Genomic DNA, 26,442 nt, shown 5'->3' on the forward strand with positions numbered 1-26,442 from the left:
TGATACGAATAAGTAATTTGAAATACTTAAAGGAAGCAAGATTATTTTTATAAGTGGGGCGAGTTGTCAGACCTTTATTCGGTGGGGTTTAAACCTTTTTTGTTAATAAGTGAGTTTTCAGACTGACTGATTAATTTGATTTTAAACTTTTTCAAAAGTGGGGCGAGTCGGTAGACAAGAGTGGGGCGATTTTCTTATAGGGCGATATAGTGTGGGCCGATTATCAGTTGGGGCGAGTTGACATTGTTTGATATCTGCTCATCGTGTTTGGGGGGTTATAAAGGGTATACATCATATAGTTTGTCAGGACCAAATGGATAAATTGTTTTTCTTCTGCTTCAGGTAAAATTTAATACTTATTTATCTTGAGATTTTTTTTCTTTTAAAAAGCAACACAATATTAAATAAATTTCCTTTTTGAATTTTTTTTTTATAAATATAAAACTCTCCGTAAAAATATTTAAATTCAGACAATTCAACATTAAATGCTTACTTTTTTATTGATAAATTTACATGTATTGTGCTTCTCTGAAAAAAAACCTTTGCTGTATATATCATCAGTCTGGCATTGTTTTCTTGAAAGAAAAAAAATCCCTAAAATGGCAGGTATATAAATTAGATAAATACTATTTTACCTATATCTTTAAGTTACCCCAAATATTTTTGTTTATAATTCTATAAACATGTATGTGTACCATTAGAAAATGTATGAAGATTTGCAAAATTAAAAATGTTTTGTTTTAATCTTTGCTCTTTCACCTTTAATCAGTAGACGTTTTTCCAAGGAAAATGCCTCAGGGAATTGTACACTTTGTTAGTGCAGTTATTAACAGTTCACTTTCATAATTAACTGACAATGAAAAGTCATTCACTAATATAGCATTTCTTAGAACATACTCACCCGTTCTCGTCCAATGAAAAGTAAGTTTTTCCCTCTCTAATTTTCATAGTACATGGTTTTCCATGCACTATGAAATGCTATACATGACTGACTTTTCATTTATGGAAATATTTCAATGGGATAATTTTATAAGGTCACTCGAAAGTGTGAATATGTTCTAAATTGGTCAGACAATACTTGGTCATGTTTTATGAAGATTTAAGCCCTCGGCTTCGCCTTGGGCTTCGCCTCGGGCTTAAATATTCATACAACATGACCAAGTATTGTCTAACCTATAAATAGTGCATGCAAAACCATGTACTATGAAAATTAGAGGGGAAAAACTGACTTTTCATTGGACGAGAAGGGGTGAGTATGTTCTAATAAAGAATGTTCGTTCTTTATTATAAGTTGCCCATCAGCTGTTTTTTTTCTCGAATGAACCAAGAGTTAATTGACCAACAAGGCTAAGGTTAAAAGGACTAGTGAGTAGTTTTATTTCTGAGAGTGTGTCTTGTTATGTCGGTTTTCATTGGTTTGAAGTTTTGAATACCCTCCGTGTTTGGTTAGTGATTTAAATAGCCATATTTCGTTAGACCAAGATGTTAGAAATAACGTCAAAGAAGCAAGAATTTTGATGATAGATTTGAAACTGTTCGAAGAACCACATATACAAGGTATATCATAACGAATAATTTATCTAATAAGATTTTTTAAAAACTTTTATTTTGCGTTCTTCATATTATCCATTAAATATGCGACCCCTTCCTTAACATATATACTGAAATACATTAACCTATATCCAGTGACAGCCGATGTCTTATTTCAGGATTTATTGTTGTTCTATGTGTCCTTGTCCTAAAAAATCGTGAAATATTCGCCACTGAACGTTAAACAAAAAATAATCAAACATCAATCAATAAATAATTTCCGGACCACAGGAGATATGCAATCCTCCTAACAAATGTAAAGGCCAAACAAAAATTGATAGTTTTATATTATAATTATATTACTTTTTGTTATGTTTTAATAAAATTGAGAATGAAAATTGGGAATATGTCAAAGAAACAACAACCCGACCAAAGATCAGATAACAGCCGAAGGCCACCCATTTGTTTTCAATGCAGCGATAAAATTCCGCACCCGGAGGTGGTCCTCAGCTGGCCCCTAAATAAAAAATGTGTATTAGTTCAGTGAAATGGCATCACACTAAATTCCGAAACATAAAATGAACTGAGAATAAAGAAAACCACATAAAAGACTAATAAAGGCCAGAGGCCAGACTTGGGGTCAATTACATTGGAATGTAATTAATTAAATTACACATTACATTGCAAAAATGATCAATTACATCAATTACACATTACACTGTTTTTGAAATGTAATTAATTAAATTACAATTACTTTACTAAAGTAATTAATTAAATTACACATTACATTTCGTCATGGTATTTTTTAACAATATTATACATGTATAAATAATGCATGTGTAAAATATTCATGTAAGCATAGTTTAAGCGTTGCATTTGATAATCATTAGCTATTTTAATGTTTTGTCATTTAGTCTGCCTCTCTCTGGTCTGAACACTTTGACATCAATTCTAAATAGTCTTTAGACAGGAGCTAATGTGGCAGATATTGCTTGATCAGAACATGGAAGTTCTATGATCAGAAGATCACCATATTGAAAGGAGGGGGAATTGGTTCCTATTAACTTGCCAATACATCAAGGGGTATTTTGACATCTCAGAAATTAAGTCATTTAAATTAAACATAATATAAATAAAGATATTATACATAAATCATAATTTTTTTTTTTTAATTTACATTAAAAATATCAAAAAGTGTGCTTGTCACAATATTGAAAATAATTTTTAGTACAAATAATGTATGTATAATGTCTTAATATTAGCAATATTTTGCTAATTAGATAAAAAATACATGCAACAGTGGCATTGCCCCTGGACATTTTAATCTGATTAATTGCTGTTTGTTTTTACAGCTGTTAATTTTTATTTCTATAATCCTTTTGTGTATACTTATTTGACAAAATGATTGTGTGCAGTGATTTTAAAATCTAAATGAACTATCTAAGAAAGATTTTTCACAGTGACACTTTTTTTTGTTTTTTGTTTAACAAGGTGATTAATTACTTATAAATATATTTAGTTTAAAGATCATTCTTAAAAACAGAACACTAATATATGATTCTCACATTTTTTTTAATTTACAATTAAATAATTATTATCAAAAAAAACCATCAGCAGGTGAAAAAAATATTAATATACATTGTAACTTCAGTATAAATTATGGACTTCATATAATGAAAGAGTATGTGATATCAATATTTGAAAAACAAGTATTATTTTACAATTTATATTATTAAACACAAATCCTTATCTTTAACACCATAAAAGTATATGTAATTGAAATGTAATTCATAAGTAATTGAGCATTACATGCTTTTTTCAATGTAATTAATTAAATTACCATTACATGTAATTAAAAAAATGCTCAATTACACATTACATTCAATTACATGGAAAATTGTAATGCATTACACTTAATTACCATTACATTTTCAATTACCCCATCCCTGCCAGAGGCTCCTGACGAGGGACATGCGCAAACATTGGCGGGGTTCAACATGTTTAGTGACATCTCAATACTCCCCCTATGCCTCTAGCCTATGTAGAATAAACAAATACACAGTATACACACAGTGAAACTCTGTTTAAAAGAAGTCTGAGTTAATGTTTGTCTTCCCTGTGAAAAAAGTCGCAGAAAGTTAGACATAGGTGTTACAAATAATTTTGATAGGAACTAGTTGTAATAACTTTGAAGTTATATTACTATTAGTTCATTTCTAGTTTGACATTAATTTTGAGACCCTGTAGCCATAGGTTATTGTCCAGAGACTTTGAATTTATTAGTAATGTTGCTGTCCATCAGATTGTTTTTCGAATTATCTGCCGACAGGCGAGACATGCATATCTCTATCAACAGTTAATTTGTCTCGTCTTGACGCAGTCTAAAAGCGAGTCAAAGGTATAATGCTTTCGAAAGCTTCATGTATGCCAATTATTAGACATAAAAAAGAGATGTGATACGATTGCTATTGAGACTATCTACAATAGACCAAATGACACAGAAATTAACCACTATAGGTAGCCGTACGGCCTTCAACAACGAGTTAAGCCCATACCGAATAGTCAACCGAAATGACGTATGTAAAACATTCTTATAGCATTCCGCGAAGTACTTATCTAGATGTTTGAGAAGCACTACCCTTTCTCTACCAAATATAGAAGAGACGGGATCAGTCATCTGTGTTGGCGAAGATGTACCCTTACTCAATAACATGCATATGAGACAAGCTTTGGTTCTCAATCAGATGCATATGAGACAAGCTTGGGTTCTGTACCAGAATGAGAAGCTGTATCCTTACTGTATCCGTACTCGATTACATGTATGAGAAATCGTGTTGTAACTCAATCGTGTAAATGAGAAATAAAACGTATCAGATGTATATCAGCTTGTATCTTGAAAGTATTCAAAATAGATGCTAGCTATTTCAATTATTATAGCATAGCATTTACATTTTCATAGCATAGTGCTAGGTCCCTTCTTATAGAATAGCACTATGTACATTATTATAGCTTTCGACTAAGTACATTCCTATTGCATAGATCTAAGTTCATTATTATAACAAAAACCAGGTCCATTATTAAAGCATATCACTATTGACACTATTATTAGATAGTGCTAGGTCCATTCACATACCTTTCCGCTAAGCATATATCCTATAGCATTGCACTAAATACAATATTATAGCATTATTACAGTAAAAACATTCATAAAGCATAATTTTAGGTACACAATAAAAGCCTAAATCTAAGTCAATTCTTTTAATACTAAATACATTATAATATCATAGCGCTGAATCAATACTTATAGAATAGCACTAAGTACATAGAGAATATCATATGGCTTTTTCAATATCGCATCCGTATCAACCACCAATATAATCCCAAGAGCTCTGCTCGAGGGATTATATTGGTTGAAGGTTGATACGGTGTGTGATATTGAAAAAAGCCATATCATATACACTTTATTATATATACATATCTCAAGTAGACGTTTTTTATGTGACATTTCGTCATAGAGATAAGGAGGATTGAAATGACGTCATACAGATTATAGGTTTGACATGACGTCATAAAGATTAGGGTTTTGATAAAGCCTTTGCAACAGTGACTGCAATCGATGACGTGACGTCATACAGATTAAAGATGTGATAAAGCTTTTGCAACCGTGCTGATATCGATATCATCACGGGTGGCTGATACACCACGCTTGCCATTGATTGTATTACACATACAATTTATCTGTATTTACTACTAAGTATATAATAAATTATTATAACATTTTACTAAGTACAGTTAGCTAGCATCGCATTACGTACATTGTTTTAGCATCCCACAAAGTACATTATACAAGCATCGCATTAAGAATATTATTTAAACAAGAACTAAGTCAATACTTATAGCATAGCAGTAGGTGCATTATTATAACCTACAGCTAGGTCCATTTTTATAGCATAGCATTAAATATATATTTATAGCATTCTAATAAATGCATTCTGAGAGCATAATGCTAACTACATTATTTAAGCATAGAACTAGGACAAGTCTTAAAGCATAGCACTAGGCACGTTATTATTGCATAGCACTTAGTCCATTATAATAGCATAGAATTTAGAACATTCTAATAGCATTTAACTAAGTACTCATTCTAATGTTTGAGAATCACTACCCTTTCTGTACTAGATGTAAAAGAGACTGGATCAGTCATCTGTGTTAACGAAGCTGGACCCTTACTCAATCACATGCATATGAGACAAGCTTGGGTTCTCTACCAGAATTAAAACATATCACTATAAAGACTTTTATCACATAGTGCTAGGTCTATTTATATGCCATTCCGCTAAAGACATTTTTGAACATAGCGATAGGCCCATTACGCTGAATACATTTTTGAACAAGCTCCATTATTATACATATCACAAGAAACATTTATATAACATAGCGCTAAGCCCATTCGTATAGCATAGCACAAAGTACACCAATATAGTATTCCAATTAGTAAATTCTTATATTATAGCACTAAGTATATTATTTTAGTATTCGATGGCCTCTGAGTACATTTATTAAAGCATAGCACGAGGTACATTATAACAACATAGCGCTATGTTCTTTCTTTTACAATATTAATTGGAATAACTCTGTATCAATTTTAAAACATTACTATATCATACAACTTTAAAAGATGCTATTGAAATTTTGCAAAATAAATACACAACTTTTACTACTGATTTGTTTATCTATTTCTTTATATTTGGAACCTCTTCCTTTTACGTGTATTGTGTATAATATGCCAACTTTAATGTATATAACATAAACAATATTTAATATATAACATGTTTTATTTTGCTTTTAATGTCATGTATTGGTTGAAAAAAAATCAAAATCAGTAAACAATCAACAATGAAAATTTCACAATCAATCACGTTCAGTTAGTCTTTCACAAACACCGGTGTTTTTATGGGTCTTCCAAGTGCTCCAAGATACCACTTTCATAATTAACAACATCAATTGTATGAATAATCAAAGTAGGTATGCAAAGTTTATGTGAAACTGCCTATTCTAACCAAGTATCTTGTCTAAGCATAGGAAAAATCACTCTGATTCAAACATTCTTTTCCCATAAAACTTACATTATCAAGATGCTGGATTTCTTGATTGACAACTTATTGCTACGTTAGTTAACTGTTGAACGCATCTAACCTATCCAACTAACGGATACACCAGATGCATTTAAGTCTGCCTTTTATCTTAACTTGCATCTAGAAATTGACGACAAGGGTCGGTTGGCAACTGAGTTGCACGATATAATTGATTCAGCTTCATAATTGTAAACTTTCAATTTCTATGTAGCAGCGTATTTATCTCCCAGTTGATACGGTATTGCAGAGCTTGTAATTTCTATTGTATTTTCCTTGATAAAGGATTGCTGGTCACAAGGAAGCTATTAAACCAAGAGTTCCAAGTGGAGAAGTTGAAATCCTTCATTTGTAACACGAGTTGGTTGATCTTTATGGTAGTAAGTTTTAACTACAACCTCGCCCCTTTCCCCGAACATGTCCTATCGAGTAAGACTTATTACTGGTGCTGTACTAGTATGAGCAACACGATTGATGCCACATGTGGAACAGGATCTGCTTAACCTTCTGGAGCACCTGTGATCACATCAAGTTTTGTTATAGTTCGTGTAGTACTTCGTCTTTAGTGTTCTATGTTGTGTTTTGTGAACTATCGTTGGCTGTTTGTCTTTTCTTTCTTAGCCATGGCGTTGTCAGTTTATTTTCGACCTATGAGTTTAAATGTCCTTTTGGGTTTTTTTTTCGCCTTTTTCCTACGATGAGCAAGCGCTAATTATGATATTTCTTTTTTGCGTTTAATCTATGTCGATTTTTTTGAAAAATCAGAGGCAATGATTTTGATTAAAACAACTAAAGCTTCAAGATCCGTGTGTAATTTGCAACCTACAACTACTATACGCTGATTGTCGGAAATATAAAATGTACTTGTGCTCACTACGAAACTGCGAGTTTCGTTTCTCATCATGTTTCATATGCAAAAATTTCTTTAGTTTAGTAATTGTAATATATATCAGTTATATACGATATTTAATTCGATATTTATTTCTTATAAGCTTTCATGATTAGTTTGAATATACTTTTTATACATGTTACTATTTTTGTGTATGCAATTCATTTCAAATTCAAAAGCCAGCATAGAAGCAACTTGAAAAATTGGAATGAGAATACTGCAAATAGAGTCAAGTCATACTCAAATTTTGACTTACATCTAGAAATAGACATTTAGGGTCGGTTGAAAACAAAGCTTTAAAGCAAAAGAGATGACTTCAGCTTTCAATTTCTATGCAGCATGTAGCAACATTCCAGCAACGCCTGCATACAGATTATATATCTCACAGATGATACAATATTCTAGGGAATGTATTTCCAACATGATTTTCTTGATAGACGGTTGCAGCTGCTTATAAGGAAGCTATTAGACCAAGAGTTCCAAATGGTGATGTTGAAACCATCCCCTCATAAGTGTAACGGACGCCATCGTGAATTGGTTGACCGTTATTGAATATCCGTTTAACAGACGATAATGGATATGTTAGTAATCTTGTAACTACAATACTGTCTATATTTCCCGAATGTGACCTCCCGAATTAGAATGATTATCGGATTTGTATTAACATGAGTAACACAACTTGTGCTACATGTGAGGCGGGATCTGCCTACCCTTCCAGGTTGATGTTCGTGTTGCTCAGTCCACAGTGTTCTATGCTGTGTTTTATTTACTATTATTTGTCGGTTGGTTTTGTTTTCCTTTTTTACCATAAGTTGTATAGATTACCAACAAATCTGATATAACTAATTCTGCTAAACACAAAAATAAAGTCAATCTGTATTATTTCATTTTCTAAACACTAACTTTAATTTATAAGAATGTAACAAAAAAGTAAACGAAGTATATTTAAATGCGGATATATAAAATTGTTTGCCTAAAATTGTTTTGATCACCATAATTTGGTATAAACTTGAGGCTAATTTTGCAACCAATCATATGTTAACCAAACATCATTTTTAATGTATATATTGTATTTTCATTGCTACCTCATAGAATATCCATGTGTATACAAACAAAAACATTCAACATATAAACAGGAGTCAAAGCAAGTCGGCCAAAACATTTTCAATGATTTTGACATTTTTGCCAATGTTGTTGAAAGCCTTGCCAATATCTCTCAGAGATGGTCGGATATTATGTAAAGAGCAAAAGTTAGACTTCCATTCTTGAAGAATATGGCGATTAAGTTTCACTAAATCTCTTTCTGCTTGCTTGTATTTGATCTCCTCCCACGTTCGGAATTTCATGCCAAGCTCAACAAGGAATGACAGTGAGTTATTTCCCACCAACGGAGCGACTCTGTCCAGATGCTCCTCTGTAGGAACCAAGTCCCATTTTTCTGGTTCTTGGTCTATGAAATAGAAATACAAATGTCAATATTAATGTACAATACAGTGTTGACTGATGTACCCCTATTGTGAAATCATTACCTTTTAGGCATTTTTGTCAATACAATTAAATATTATGCGCCTTACCTACAAGTGAAAGGTTTAGCTAGCTATAAAACCAGGTTAAATCCACAAATTTCTAATAAAGAACATGTCTGTACCAAAACAGGAATGGGACAGTTGTTTTTCAATCGTTTTATGTGTTTGAGGTTTTGATTTTGCCATTTGAAAACAAATTTCCCTGTTTAAAAAGTTAGGGCCAATTTGTCCGGATTTTTTTTCACAGAAAGGCCAATTTCAAAAAGTACCAACAGAATAAAATTTACTATAAAAACAAAAAATAAAAAAAAATGCTTTTGATCAATATCTCGATTTACATATATTATGATACGTGTGATAAATATTTAATCTTACCCTCAAAAAGGATGAAAGTCCAATATGCGGAATTTGTTTTTAGGTGGGAAATAAAGAGAATCCCCAAAGAAGGACATTTCACACCAAAAAAAAAAGTTATGTTTTTCGTAACTGTGGCAATTTATACTATATTTTCCGTCAGATATGAAATTGGTTGAGTGTGTCCTTATTATATAAAAAACAACTTTTTAATGGAAAAATTGTAACATCTCTAAATTGTGCCGATATAGCTCCTTATTAAGAATATTATGGTCAAGTATCGCGATGGCTCAATCAGTAGAGCATAGAACTACAAATGACATATTGTTTTCAAGCTAGGGTTCGAATCTCGCTCAGACTTTTTGCTTTTATTTGTTTAATGTTTCTATCATATTTTTTCGGATGTTTGCTTAATTCATAGAGTCATTTAGGTTCATTTTGACTATATAGTATAAATCATTTTATTAAAAAAAATACTGTATCGCTTATTGTGTGCATTCCTATGACTGCCCATACTCTTGACTTATTTTCTATTCATGTTTCCATTGATAACATATATGCAAAGAACAACTGCCGTCAAACTGAAGAAGGTGGCTATAAATAACCAATAACACGAGAATTGATTCTAAAGCAATGAATCCCAAATGTTGCATGTATAATTAATATACACATAACATAAAATAAGGTCATTGTATACAAGTTTCAAAACAACACAAACAATTTTTCGAAACTTGATGCTTATATTAGGTAAGATGGAGATGTTCGAGTATTCCTATCGTGTGTACAATGTACATAGTGCAGTCAACAGCAATCAATTTTGTCGCCAATTCACTAACTGTGTAGATACTAGTACTGAAATTCTTACCACCGTCCCTACACCGGTAACTAAGTCATCAGAAAATAAGACAACACCACAGGACAAATCAATTACACTACAAATCGTGATTGTATACGTAAAACATCAAGAAGCTGTTGCATCTGTATCGCAACGAAGGGCCGATTTGTTAAAATGCCAGAAAAGGCCATATAACATGTGTTAGTAACACAAGGTGTTCTATGGCCAGCTGATGTAAGCTGTTCTCCGGTTACTATATATATAATCTTATCTTATAGACGATAAAACATTAAAAGACCAGGACAAATACAGATATACATATATTAAGAATGTGAAAAACAACATCCCATTTGAATTTGTTCAATATTATTTGATTCTTGACAAGTTACGTTGTATGGTACCTTATGCGCATAAAGGGTGTTAAAAATTAGATACAATCAATATAAAACAATCAATAGTCTTGGCCTTGATTTTTTGTAAGAATACCTGTTCAAGGTAGGAAAATAGATGATGTGACGTATTTCAATGTACTATTATTAGCATATATCGGGCTATTTAAAACATTTACCTATCTTATCGAATGAAATGAATTGAGGGGAAATTGGCCATACCTCTTTTCCTTTGAGTTGGGTATTTTTGTTATTTTACAATAATGTCTATGTAAAAAGTATCCGGTTGTATTTCATTGTCTCCTTTTGAATTGCATCTGCACATCATCATTATTTGAGAATAATTCATTCTATGAAAAGCTAGTACAATTTATTAATTAAGTAATACATAAGATTAAGTTTATTGTAACCCAGCATGTCTCTACAGACACGGACAAAGGAAACACGTTTGGATATTTTAACACCGTACGATGGTGTTAATGGAGCACCAGCGTCCATAAAACAATCACAATAAGACATTTTTTTTCCCGTTTTGTTGTAAATTTGTGTGTTACATTCGTCGTGTAAAACTAAAAAATCGACGTTTAGAAGCGGACAGTTATTGCTTTTAAGTACAGTTGGAAAACTTCAGGAGTATAATAAGATTTATAAACTAGAATTGCCATTGCAAGCAATAGCGGATGTCACCCTGGTCCACCAATTGCCACTAAACAGCAGCCATGGTAACGGCAGCCATTTTGGAAATTCCAAAGTTGTATGCCGCATCTAGATTTACAAGTTTACCTTTCTGCAACGTTTTCAAAATTTTGCTATTTTTGAACAGTTTCCATGGCAACATTTGAAAATTCCAAAGTCATACTGCTGCTTCATATTGTGCTCCCAATAATATTATACCATTATATAACATCTAACGGCCGTAGAATTAATCTAAATCTAATGTTCTAGAATGTTCCATCACATTTTCACATTTTTGCTGTTTCCATGGAAATGGAAGAAATATTTTAAATTCCAAAGTCAGGTGCACAACTACAGATGGTGATCAACATTATGTTATAGTTTCATCAATATTGGTCCATTCAGTTCCGAGAACTAAGCTGGACAAAAAAGTGTGGAATAAGAATATGAAAAAAAGAATTGTACAATAACAATATGTCATCCGACCATGTCAGGGTGACATAATTATTTGATGAAATAATATATATCATGAAGAAAGTGTGGTTGTTTTATCCGTTTAAACATTGAACTTGTTGAATTTAGGCGTGTCTTTATAAGTGTAACCGTAAGCTGAGATTCAAAACAGTACAGTAACAAATTTGCTTTCAAAGTGGCGGAATTGGCGCCTAAAGAAATACTAACAACCTGTCGATTAACTAATTTTGAGAAATTTACATTAATGTTGGCATCGAAAAAAATATAAGAAGCATTATTGTTTTTTTGGTCTGCAATATATTGTTCGAATGTTTATACTTACCAAAGTCTATTGGGTTGCCTCTGACCACCTAAATAAATGAAAATAAAGCAAAAACATGTCAGAAAAACAAAAGGGTGTCTGGAATTTTACTGGATTAATAGTCATCTTAAAGGAGTAAGCTCTGTAAGGGTCATATTTGGCCCCCATTAAAAGTTCAATGCTACAAGATAAGAAAATGTTCAAATTTGACTAAAATATTCAATGGACATTTACCCATTCTCATTGTTTCTCGATAAAAATCAAAAAGAGTTTGTTACTCTTGTTACTATTTGTGACGTCATGAATAAAAGGCAAGAACGTAAATTTACAACAAATTTACTTATTTCCTGTTTACTCAAAGTATTATTCATTGTAATTTTGGTCAATAAATCCCAATTGGAAATTTAATCTAACAAATGGGGCAATTTTAGGGTCTTGTCGAACCTACTCATTCTTTTTGCATAGGAAAATTTGTGTACACGACTAACAAAGCAAAATTTCTTTAAAAAATGTCTTTAAAAAGACAAAAATGATAAGATACTAGTAGTTAAAAAAAAGGTCTTCAAATTGAAGAATATATGAATGACTAGAAATATACCTTACCTTGCAAAGAGTGTGAATGCTCCGTATTTTACCAATTTCGACTGCTTTTCTGATGTCATCAAATGTTATATGGGTACCCACGACGGTTTTGTGGAGTGCCTCAAATTTCAATCTTTCTGGTTCTTCTCCAAATGTAACATACAGATCATCCCATGGTTGATAGTCCATCCCAAGATGCATTGCCAACTCTTTTGTTTCGGTTATGCTGTACTGCATTGACAATCGATGTAGATGAATATCTGAGGGAATCTGTTCTAAAAACTCAGTATCGGTTACTGAAATGTTCATAGAAAAAAATATTATCAATATTTAAAAGGAATATTAAAAATATAAAGAAGTAGATTTGAAACAATTCTGAATGAGACAACTATTCACAAGAAACCAAAACTTACACATAAATTAACTACTATAGGTCACCGTAAGGCCTTTAATAATGAGCCAAAAAAGCACATTTGATAGGATCTTATAATGTCTAATTATAAAATGTTAGGCTTAAAAAAAATCTATACGAAATAAGGAATATAACAGTTGTATTCCAGTTGAGCACGTTAATTTTTCATGTTTTATGGACTATAAATAAGTAAATATAAGATATGTTGTATACGATCTGAATACCGACAATGATAATGGGTCTGATAAAAATGATGGGTTTGCACGAAAAAATCGATTACATAACTATGATAACATTTTGTCAATTTCTTAGTTGTTCAACAGTAGAAAAGGTAAAACCATATTCCTCAATGCAATCATACACCGATTTATAAAGTCTTCAAACCTTTTCATCATAAACAATGTAGTTTTTTACTGATCGCTTTATACACATTCAAAACAACTGCACCGTATTTCAAATTAGGACTATCGACATTAATTGATAAAAAAAATGATACACCTAAAGAATATAAATTAATAGAAGTAATGCATTATAAACTAGTGGTATTCCTGCGTCATGTCAAAGCATTTTATCACATTATTACAGATAACAAGAATATAAAAAAATCATGCAGAACATCTTTTTCTCTCTCCTTGGAATGAGGATCAAATAATATAGACTCTTCCTTCATTAGATAACGTTGTTTTGTCCTCATTTAAGATTAAACTGTTTAAAAACAAAAATGTGTAAACAATTTTCACTAAATAGCAATCATGCAATAGATAAATCATACAGCAAATACGTCACCTGGGCATGATTTTCCACATTGAAATTCGTCCTAAAATATACATTAACACCGAATAAGTTAATAAGGAAATATGAGTAAGAATAAACAAAAGGGTAATCAGATATAAGGACACAGAGCATTTGGACAAGAAATAAACAAAACTCACTTTACAGTAGGCTTATGATTAAGTTTATTCGAAAGTAGAAAAAATAAATTCCGGATTCCGGAGCAATGTACGGTTTGCAAGATTTTTGGGAAACATGTATTTCAGGTAAATATTCTGGGAATTCTCGCTACATTGAAGACCCATTGGTTGCCTTACGGAGTTTAGTATGACGTCCATTATCACTGTACTATTATGCATATTTTAGGGGCCAGCTGAAGGACACCTACGGGTGCGGGAATTCTCGCTACATTGAAGACCCATTGGTTGCCTTCGGCTGTTGTTTGCTCTATGGTCGGGTGGTTGTCGCTTTGACATAGTCACCATTTCCTTTCTCAATTTTATTTTTTACAGAGTTTGTCTTTAGTGCCGTGTGGAGACAGTAGAGTGCCTCCCCGTGCTTAAGGTTTATGCTCTTATATTATACTAGATTATGGAGTGTGTGTCCGAGCGAGAACTTCTCTATGTTCATTACTTTAGGAATATCTATCAAAAAGTAGTATTTTAATATTCAGCCCCATTCATCTATTTAGTCAGACGTCAGTCGCTACCTTGATATACCCTTTCTTTTTTAAATTTGTCGGGTAACTTATGACAATAAGCATTTGACGTCTTGAGCCGAACAGTTTTATCATTTTTACACAATTTAATCTACTGTGTGATGGTTCATATTCTGGACGCCAGTCTTTGCTCCTTTGTAATAAATCTACATACCAAAAAACAAATATGAAGCTTAGAAATGGAAAAATATTAAATACTAAACTCGTTCAAAGGGTATCTACACGTCTCAATCTTCAGAATCGCTTATCTAAAAATACTACTATAGCTAACGTTTTTAACAATAAAAATCGTGGTTACCCTTCTATCGATAAGTGTCATGCCAAAAAATGACTTACGTGTCCCCGTCTTTCCACCAACAATACAGTAAGGTCCACATTTAATGGTCGCACATTTTCTCTAAATTTTGAAACTGATATTACTTGAAAAACAAACAGTATTATTTATTTACTCACATGAAACAAACCGGGATGCGGTATTCAGTACGTAGGTGAAACTGGGCGATATTTATCTAAACGCACGCAAGAACACCTGTATCGTTTTAAAAGACCCAATAAATTCAAAAGTATCATTTATCAACATCTTAAGAAGCACAGTCATCCTATTAAATATTTAACAGTTCAACCTTTAGAAGTAGTAAATAAGCAGCCTGGTGAATCTCATTCCAAGTTTGTACGATCACGAAAAATAAATGAATTAAATTGGATTAAAAAATTACAGACAGTCTACCCTCTCGGTCTTAATGATAATATCATGGGAATTGGCAATATATCAAGAACCGATTCTGTTAACATTTTGGATATAGTTTCTAAAACTGTTCGTAAAAATCGTTCTCATGGACGCAGAAAAAATCGCAATCAAAGAAAATTTCGGACTAACCATACAAATATTTCGGACCTAATTTCCATTTCAAAAAACAACGGCAGACATTATCTGTTAACCAAGCTTTGTTCTTTACCTATAAATAAATTAAATAAAATTTTAGAGGATTGCAACACAATTTCATATTACAGTCCTAAGTATGAAATTGTCCAAATTATAATGGCATATTGTTATTCTAAACTGTTTCCAAAAATTGATCGACCTGAAGATCATAAAAAACCTTTTATTAAAATAAAGTATGTCAATAAAGGTTTTGATTTTGTAAATATTGCCGGCATTTTTAACGACCATTCTGTTAAAGACCAAATTCCTGGATATTTTGATAATACTGAACTCCCTCTCATTTGTTATATTTACAAGAAATCTACCCGAAAATATGTGTTTAATTATAGCCAATTGTGTAAAGATGTAAATATCACTGAAAATACACCTATGTCGTGTAATTGCAGTAATTCAGAATACACCTATGGACCAATTTCCCATGTTATAACAGGAGACCTTAACATCGTTCGCGACCGAGAGTTAAAATCATTCCTCAGTAAAGGACCTAAATATCGTCCCCCGTCAACTATTAACTGGAATGAGTGTCGTAATATCATCAACGACTCACTCCGCGCCTACTGTTTGAAATGGGTAAAACGGGAAAAAGCTGACAAAAAATCTTTGGACTCTTTTATTAATTCAGTAATGAAGATAGTTGATATTCGAATACAACATTTTAAAGAACATTTTACCCTCAACAAAAACTATAAAAACCCTATTTCGCGTATCAAAAATAAACTAACAGAACTAGCCAAGGAATTTGTTTTTGTCCCGGCTGATAAAGCTGCTAATAATATCATTATTGTTTGACGTAAATTTTATATAGAGGTTCTGCAAAAGGAAATCACGAATTCACCAACATTCCAACTGACTTCATTTTCAGAAAACGACATCTGTAACAAACATAAACTTTTAGCTACTTCTTTACAAGCAGAACCAAACACAATGAAAGTCCCAACTATGTACTGGCTTCCGAAGCTGCACAAAAAACCTTACAAATATAGATTTATTTCATCTTCCAGCCATTGTTCAACTACTAAATTGTCTGTTTTACTTACTAGTACACTTGGTACAATAAAAAACCTGATAATAAATTGTTCAAATAAGGCCTTTGAAAATAGTGGAATTAATTACTTTTGGAGTGTCAAAAACTCGTTGGAAGTACTTGATAAATTGCATGCATATATTGGTGATTTTGAATCTGTTCAAAGTTTTGATTTTTCTACCCTATATACCACTTTGCCTCATATTCTTATTAAGAAAAAATTCACATCCCTAATTAACTGGGCATTTAAAAAGTCGGAATGCGAGTACATATGTTCAAACTCTTTTAGATCATTTTTTAGTAGCAATAAACAAAAGAACTATGTCAATTGGACATGCTTTGATACTATTTATGCACTTGAATTTTTACTTGATAACATTTTTGTTCGCTTTGGAGATTCCGTATATCGTCAAGTTATTGGAATTCCAATGGGGACTAACTGTGCACCACTTATTGCGGACCTGTTTTTGTATTGTTATGAGTTACAATTTATGACTAAAATTAGCAAAGACCCATCAAAACAACATTTGATACAAAAATTTAACAATACTTTTAGATATTTGGATGATATATTGGCTCTAAATAATGACGACTTCAGTATGTATACTAAAGAAATTTATCCTGTAGAACTTACTTTAAATAAAGCTAATGATAACAATGACCACTGCCCTTTCCTCGATCTTGATATCTATATCATAAACGGGAAGCTTAATACAAAAATTTATGATAAAAGAGATGATTTTTCATTTCCTATTGTTAATTATCCATTTTTAGATGGTGACGTTCCCTTGTCACCATCTTATGGTGTTTATATATCTCAACTTGTACGATTCGCTCGTGTATGTAACAATGTATTAGATTTTAGCGAGAGAAATTTATGTATTACTGAAAAATTATTACACCAGGGTTTTCGATATCACAAACTGGTCAAAACATTTACTAAATTTTATCACCGGTATAAGGAAATAATTCGTAAATATAACTCAACATGCAGACATCTTATACGTTCAGGTATTTCACATCCAAAATTTTATGGAAATATTCTTTATAAAGCACAAAAATGTCAGTATTCTCCTCAGAAACTAACAAAACCTTTAAATAGACTTATTAAAAGGGGATATAGTTACGATACTGTTGTCAGGTCATTAAAGATTGCATATTTTGGCTTTAACATTGATTCACTGATAGGGTCTTTGCATCGGAACTAAACACATTTACTTCTAAAAAAACAGTTGTTGGCATGACACGGGTTATGTTCTTCTCATATATTTTATGATAGTATGATACTAAACCCCTAACGGGAGGGATTGTACCTGATATTCATATGATGAAGACATAATCTTTCAATCAGTTTAATTGAGGTCTGGAGCTGGCATGTCAGTTAACTGCTAGTAGTCTGTTGTTATTTATGTATTATTGTCATTTTATTTATTTTCTTTTGTTACATCTTTTGACATCAGACTCGGACTTCTCTTGAACTGAATTTTAATGTGCGTATTGTTATTCTTTTACTTTTCTACATTGGCTAGAGGTATAGGGGGAGGGTTGAGATCTCATAAACATGTTTAACCCCGCCGCAATTTTGCGCCTGCCCCAAGTCAGGAGCCTCTGGCCTTTGTTAGTCTTGTATGATTTTAAATTTTAGTTTCTTGTGTATAATTCGGAGTTTAGTATGACGTCCATTATCACTGTACTATTATGCATATTTTAGGGGCCAGCTGAAGGACACCTACGGGTGCGGGAATTCTCGCTACATTGAAGACCCATTGGTTGCCTTCGGCTGTTGATTGCTCTATGGTCGGGTGGTTGTCGCTTTGACATATTCACCATTTCCTTTCTCAATTTTATTTTCATTATATCTCGAAACTAATAATCCTTGTCGAAAGGTTATTGGCCTGTATATAAAAAGTACTGTCAGTATCCCATATAGAAGAGGTAGGAAGACTTTATGCACAAATTTAAGATACTTCTTTTTCTTATATTGATATTTACCAACAGCCTAATGTCTTATTTCAATCTAAAAGATTGTAAATTTTTTCTTTTTACATTTTGGAAACAGGACTCACTTATATCTTCTAGTCATATAAATTTATGTGGTACGATGTGTTGTTATTTAAAAAATCATGATTGACCAAACATATAAAACAGAAAAGTTGACCATGCATATATTATATGTTTAATGACATAATAGGAATGAGCTACGCTATTAAGATAACATTATCAAAATATTGAACCCTTTTTTTTTATTTAGTAGTCATCACTATGTTAAAATCTAAACATAATTTACATACACAACTTTGAATTTGTTTACTTATTATGTTTAACTTATACAACTTTTAAAGAGTATTAGGCAAAAGCATTGGAAATTTTGACTCCGGAAAGTTCTTCGATTTCCTATCGTATTTAGCCTTTTAACGTTTTTGATTTGAGTGTCACTAATGAGGCGGTTGCAGACGAAACGTGGTGTACACAATTATAATCCAGGTATCGGTGATGTTGTATTCTTTTGCCGAATATACGAGACACGTTCAAAGTTGAAGATAGGTAAATAAAAATACAACAGTTCTTTTGCATTTGCCTAGGACTTTAGTTTGAAGTTAATTCTATGTTAAAATTTCTTAATTTCTTAATTTTGAAAATGAATATGTGCCAAGTATTTAAGATTATTATTCAAAACACATCTATCATGGTATAACCTTAGACTAAATGGTTTAGTGAAAAAATAAATTTTTACAGATATCCATCAAAAAAGTTGAAGAACATCAGAAGTTTTTAACGTATTTATAGAAGTTATGTTTTAATTGTATTTACCTTTTGTATGGCCCACGACGACATCATGTCTTTGGTGTGCTCGATTCCGTGTTTTGGACATATCCATGAACCGTCTTGTTGTTGAAGTGTTGATATTGGCAATAGACAAGGATCGTCAGATGAACTGCAACACAAACTTAGATTGAAAAAGCTTTTGCTGGCAACAAAATCTGTACTGCTGGTTTTGACGTACAGCTGACTTATTTTCTCAAGAGCAACAGTTAAACATTCACGAATACTAGATGCAAGATCTCTCATAATGAGTGTTCGATTCCGCAAGTGAACAAGACGGACAACTATGATTTCATCATCACAGTTTACACACATATCTAGAGATTGGTCAATATTAAAAACAGCTGACCTATGAAACAATAATTCATCATCCTTCTGTCCGTATGTTTTAACTGCAAAGATACTCAAGCAATAACTGATGAATCGAAAGGATAAAGCCGGTGGTATCATTGAGGAAGAGTAGCTAAAAGCTATAGCGATATTACTCTGAGTGAATGTCGGCGACATAAGATAACCTGTTGTGTCATTGGTTCGTACCATGCTGGCAACGTAGTAGAATTCAGCTGGTATACGTGTTTGTGACTTATCATATCGTTTGGGTTCAACTAGTATATCAAGATGTGTCATGACTCCTAATAAATATTCCTTATGATCTTTAAACTTTATGTACTTTTTCTTCTTCCAGATTTTTTCTATGGAAGTCTTCTCTATTATGCCTTTCTTACTCATCAAATCCCAAGATTTCAGTCTCTTTGTGTCACCTTTACAAAAGCTTCTATCAGTAACGATCGATTTAAAGGCATCAATCAGATGTGTCGGCGACAGAATGATGTGTTGATCCAAATTAACCTCATCAAAGTATAAGATCCGTCCAACAGAGTGCTGAAATTTGAGAAATACTTTCAATTCTTCTTCAGTTAATGGTCGAACAGGTTGAAGGGAATTAATTCTCTCCATTTGCTCCATTGTTATTGACAGATTGTTTCTACTCAGAAGTGACTCGAATTCCCATTCAAGAGGAATGAAGCATTTGGGAAGATGCTGTCCCCATGTCGGTTGCATCATTGCCTGCTCAGTTATAACCTTTTTGATTTTCGCCATTTCTGGATCACGTTTGTTCTTTGTATTTACAAATATTTGCTCTTTAATTACTAGATGCGACAGTAATGGACTTCCAGAAAACATCTTCTCTATTTCACGAAATAATTTGCGACGTCTTGCTTCAACTTCCATCTGTAAACAAACCTGTTGTCTTGAGTTTTGTGAATATATAGAATACCAAACTGTTATACATGTAGCTGAATAATACATACTAGTAATGAAATGATATCTACTTGCGTATTTCATTAATAGTTCTATAAATGTAATATGTAGTTTATAATAAACACACTTTAATATATACATTTTCTTTTTCTGCATTTTAGTGCAGACTAGAACAATGTTACTGCAACTGTTTTATACGAAAATTTCTTTTTCAGTAAATTTAAAACAATATAGAAGCCATTTGTTTATATCAATCTGTCGTTGATGTTGCTAATAAAATCAAATAAATTCATACTTACAGCTTTTAGTTTATCCTTGTGAGTTAAGACAATCATGATTTTAGGAAATCCCGGTCCACCTCCCTTACAATATGTCACTATGGTATTTATCCAAAATCTAAGGTAGTCTACAATTAAATAGTGAAATAATATCATTAGCAATGTTAAGGGCACACATTTTCTTAATTATCATGTCTTTACAAAGCATCTTTAATTAGAATGGCAATATCAAAATAATGTATATAATCAATAATGCATTTATTTTTACACCAAAATGACAATGAACAACACTTTGATATGTTAAAATTAAAACAACGCTCCAACGGTTTGATTTAATTATAGAAACAAGAAACCAAAAACAAATATGATATATAGTTACAAACGACAACCAATAAGATACTGGTTTTCTAACGGTCTAGAATAATCAGATTGATACAAAAGACAATACAGCTATTTTGTTTCAAACTTTTGATATCAGTGCGTAAACATTACTGAAAGACGTAAACAGTTAATCATTTTAAACATAACCTATATTGATCTACACTTTATCAGGGCACCCATTGAAATTCCTTCTATCTCTGTTAAAAAAACGTTCAATGACATAACAATTGCAGCTTAATTTAGTAAGTACGCAGTCAGGGATAAGTCGCATTACATGATTGCTTTTGTAAAACGTTTTTAATAGTCTTGGGTTTGCACTAGTCTCACAATGTTAAATCTCAACCTATTTCTTTATGTTTTTTTCTTAAGAACATTTTTATGATTATGATATTTTTCATATTTTATAAAATGACATACATAAGGAGACATTTTTAAATGCATTGTATTTTATGATGTTAGATAATAAGGACGTGTTTTTGGTTTGTATTAACCTGATGATCAAACTCTAGATTATTTATGTAACTAGTCTGTTTGTATGTTCTGCTTCTACCTTAAAAGTATTTAAATGTTGAATATGTTCTAATGTTTTTAGTTGTGAAAAATCGTCTCAATTAGCCCAAAACGAATGCTTAGAAATGGCGGCCTTAACAGACGTAGGTAGATTGGTCCCACATTATTGTGCCAGTTTTTGCATTTAAAGAGATATTTTTGTCGTTTAAACTGTAGGTAATGTGCTTCGTATAGATGAACTATAGTTACTCATATGTTTTGAAGACGGAGGTAGGGAAATAAAAGACTTTTGAACAGTACACACCTGGCAATAGACATTGATTACAAATCAGTTAGGGTGTACTCGACTTATCGAAGATGTCACAATCCCAAATTACAAGTTTTGTGTCCAACGCGTCTGTGGGGAAATTGAAAAACTCTAATGATAATCCGAAAGATAAAGTAGAACAACTGAATCAGTATTCGAATTGAACAATACAAATATAAGTGACAAATCTCACCCAAATAAACGTCCACGTACATGCATATCAGATAGCTCAGATCACTCTGTATGTATAGAGAGGGAATTAGAAGACATAAAAAAAATCCATGGATAAGATAGTTAAAAAAGATGACATTGAGGAAATTGTCACCAATATTATGGGGAAATTACTAAATAAATGGAAAACGGAAATAAAAAAAGAGATACTTGAAGAGGTAAACAAAGAAAAGGTTAAGATGAAGGAGAGTTATGATAAGAAATTTGAGATGGTTGGCAGGAAAATTGACTCCATAGAGTTTGATAATGCAAATTTACTGGAAAAAAAATGCAGCTCTGCATACAGAACACAGAAAGATGAAAGAAGAGATAAAACAAATAGAAACAGGGGTAACAGAAGGGATTCGTATGGCAAATTGGAATGAGCAATATTCCCGTAAGAAAAACATAAAGATCCATAACTTAGAAGAAAGACGAGGTGAACAATTAATACCAGAATTGTTAACTACATTAAAGGACAAAGTAGGAATAGAACTAAACAAAACAGACATTGTAGCTATGCACCGCATTCCTGGAAAACAGGGTTTCCCAAAACCAGTTATCGTAAAATTCGTTCGTATGGAAAATAAAATAGCTATTCTGAAGAAACGAAAGAACTACAAAAGAGCATAGAAATTAAAATAGGAGATGACATAACACAAAAGAACCAAGGTCTGATCAATAGAATGCATCTACACGAAAGTATCACCAGTGCCTGGTACTTTAATGGTCATGTGTATGGGACAGATACAGATGGTGAAAGGCACAGATTTGACATTTTTGACAATATAAACCAAAGACTCAAAAAATGAAGAAAAAAAAGTTTTTGTCTCTCAGTTTATTTGGAAATGTACATGTTTTTTTGACATTTTTGTTTTGATTTCTTGATTTATCATTACTTTTCTTTATACTTTATATGTTTTACGTGTTTTTACAACCTCATAATCCAAATTGTTTTTCTGAAACAAATTCTTATGTAGATCGAAGAATTGCGGAAAATTGACGGGGCCATATCCGGAACATGTATTTTTAATCACACCATGACACTTCCGTGTTTACATTTTTGATCTGTAACAAAAATTTACAAACTGTTGCCCTTCAAAATAGATATCCAAAAAGCATATATTTTTGGCCTATATCCATGGAAATAAACTGGATAAAATTTACTCTTAGGTTGGGAACTAGATAACGCATTTTAGGTAATATACCAGAGAAAATTTCATTTGACAAATCGCCAAACATGTACAACTGTACATATCCTTTTTTGGAACATACAAATCTTGAAATAATTTGTCAAATATATTCTCAATATAATTGTAGACCTAAGCGAGGTTATGAAACTTGGCTGCAGAAAAAAACAAACCTGATATATAGATATGTACAAACATAAATCCTGGGAAATATAATTCTATGAAAACATGTAAATTGTGTTAAAACAAACCACATAATTTTTATATAAAAAATCCTGATGCAATGTATAATTGATATCTCTGTTGGAAGAAACTGAAAATTAGGACAGAAATAGTTTTGGTTAAATAGTAATCACTATCACAATAGTATAAACATAACACATATTTGAGTTTTAACTCTTAAATACATGTACATGCAGACATGATTTTTGTTAACAGGGTTGACATATTTACGGATCTATCTCATGATGTTGAATATGTAGAATATTGTTATTATATGTAATTTCCATCACGAATTGAGTAAACTTGATTGTGATTTTGTCTTGGACAGGGTTTTTTCTTTTCTTTCTCTCAGATGGTAAAGGTAGATATATTTAAGCTTTTCATGCTTCTCAGTCCCAACTTTTTAATAGTACAAATTAAATGGCTGCTTCATGTAGAACTATACTATTGGTATTAGATTGTTAAAAAAAATCTTATTGTGTAATAGACAGGCAGTCAACTGTCTCATTTATCATGTGTATATCATATATATATATATATATATCCAGAAACTACACTTTTTCTTTGATATTTAATTCAAATGTTATATGTAGCATGATTATACATATAATTTTTCATTAATGAATATACTGATTGATTAAATAATGACAAGTGGAAACTACTTTTTATTGGTAAATCCTAGCAATACTTTTTGGCTATAAAAACACTGGCACATTAAATGTGTTTGATTTTTTTTAATTTTTTTTTTAATAATATATAAATACCTGAACCACAAAAGGAGTAAAATTGTAACTAAATTTATCTTTTTTTATTTATTTCTTCAATTTTTTTTTTGGTACTTTAATTTGGATCTTATTTTAAAAAAGCAGATAACTCATATTGGCAGAATGCATTTAGAATACAAGGCTTCATCAAGGGGGTTAAAATTATTAAGGACAGGACAGCACAAGAAATGAATCTTGGTGTACAGTATGCAAAACATGTGAGTTATATAAATCACTTGGGACAGACAGCAACAAATATAAGAGTGTAATATATGTAGATATTACTTTATTGACAAAATTTGTGTATGTATATCAATGGCATCCATAGTTGTAGGTTCCGTAAATTGTAGGGTTTTAGCAAATAAGGTAAATAGATTAGATATTTTTTCAATTTGTACTAAACGTTATGATATTGCAGTGTTGGTTGATACTCACTGTTGTTTAGAAAATGAAAATAAATGGCTTCAAGAATGGGGATATACAGGTAAATTTAGTAGCTATTCAAACAGGAGCAGAGGAGTAGCAGTCTTGTTTAAGAATTCCTTTGAATTTAAAATAAATAAGGAAATTATAGATAACAATGGAAATTTCATTATTTTAGATATTACTGTTCAAGATTATAGACTAACATTTGTAGCATTGTATGGTCCAAATGAGGACTGTCCTGAATTTTTTCATTCATTGGAAAGCAAAATTTGTGTTTTTGAAAATTCTTCAGTTATAGTTGTTGGAGACTGGAATGTAGTACAAAATTATAGTCTTGATACTATGAACTATCAGACTGAAAATAATCCCAGAGCTCAAGTTAAGATTCATGAAATGATGAATAATTTAGACTTATTAGATATTTGGAGGATACAAAATCCTATAGTTAAAAGATATTCTTGGAGGGGCCCTAACAAAAAACAAGGACGTCTTGATTATTTTTGTATTTCTTCTGACTTAGAGCCGTTTGTTGTGACATCAGATATTGGGATTAGTTATAGATCTGACCACTCACCAGTGAGGATTGAGTTCAGATCAGGGGAAAAGGGACTTGGAAATTTAACAATAGTTTATTGAAGGATATTGATTTTATTAAAAAAGTCAAGCATGATATTACAGAGGTTATATCTGAATATAAATGTGATCCAAATGAAGATCTTGAAAACCTTGATAAAGCATACAAAATTGATAATCAATTACTTTGGGAAACCATTAAAATGAAAATAAGAGGCACAGCCATTTCTTGCTCTTCATTTAAGAAAAAAGAAAATTTCAAAAATTAAACCACCTATTTGCTTTAAATAATTCAGATGAAATTAGACTTGATATTGAAAAGGTTGAAATAGAACTTAAAATTTTAAGAGAAGACAAAATTAATGGAATTATAATAAGAGCAAAGGCAAAATGGCAAGTTGAAGGGGAGAAAAATACACGTTTCTTTTGTAATCTTGAAAAAAAACATTATACAGAAAAAATTATATCAAAATTACTTTTGGAAGGAAATCAAGTTATTCAAGATCCAAATGCTATTCTTAGGGAACAAAAATTATTTTATGAAACTTTGTACAGAAGTTCTAACCCAGGGGATGAGGAGAATGCCACATTCAAGAATGAAAATAACCCCTTCTTAAATAAACCTAGCAGAGAAGAGATTAATTCCTGTGAGGGTCAAATTACCTTAAAGGAATGCATTATTGCCCTTAAAAATATGCAAAATTTAAAGTCACCAGGCATAGATGGTATTACTGTAGAATTCTATAAATTTTTCTGGAATGACATAAAATTTCCACTTGTCAATTGCCTGAATGAGAGCCTTGAAAAAGGAAAATTCTCAGTAAGTCAGCGACAAGGTTTTATAGTATGTTTACCAAAGGAGGGAGAAGAAAAACACTTCATCAAAAATTGGCGTCCAATTACTTTATTATGTGTTGACTATAAATTAGCATCTGCTTGT

General features: G+C 31.7%; 1 protein-coding gene across 1 annotated transcript in view; it reads right to left on the reverse strand.

The window, feature by feature from the left end:
• Nucleotides 1-8,491: 8,491 nt before the first annotated feature.
• LOC139502804 (uncharacterized) overlaps nucleotides 8,492-26,442 on the reverse strand; it is a 52,779-nt gene continuing 34,828 nt past the window's right edge. Inside the window, exons 15-20 of the mRNA XM_071292381.1 lie at nucleotides 20,941-21,047; nucleotides 19,367-20,611; nucleotides 13,886-13,916; nucleotides 12,709-12,983; nucleotides 12,127-12,154; nucleotides 8,492-9,001 (exon numbers count right to left, since the gene is read on the reverse strand). Coding sequence (XP_071148482.1) covers nucleotides 8,691-9,001; nucleotides 12,127-12,154; nucleotides 12,709-12,983; nucleotides 13,886-13,916; nucleotides 19,367-20,611; nucleotides 20,941-21,047 — 1,997 coding nt within the window. The 3' untranslated portion in view covers nucleotides 8,492-8,690. The remainder of the gene's footprint in view (nucleotides 9,002-12,126; nucleotides 12,155-12,708; nucleotides 12,984-13,885; nucleotides 13,917-19,366; nucleotides 20,612-20,940; nucleotides 21,048-26,442) is intronic.

The sequence above is a fragment of the Mytilus edulis genome, chromosome 14 (genome assembly GCF_963676685.1).
Source record: "Mytilus edulis chromosome 14, xbMytEdul2.2, whole genome shotgun sequence".
In the NCBI taxonomy this organism is placed as follows: Eukaryota; Metazoa; Mollusca; class Bivalvia; order Mytilida; family Mytilidae; genus Mytilus; species Mytilus edulis.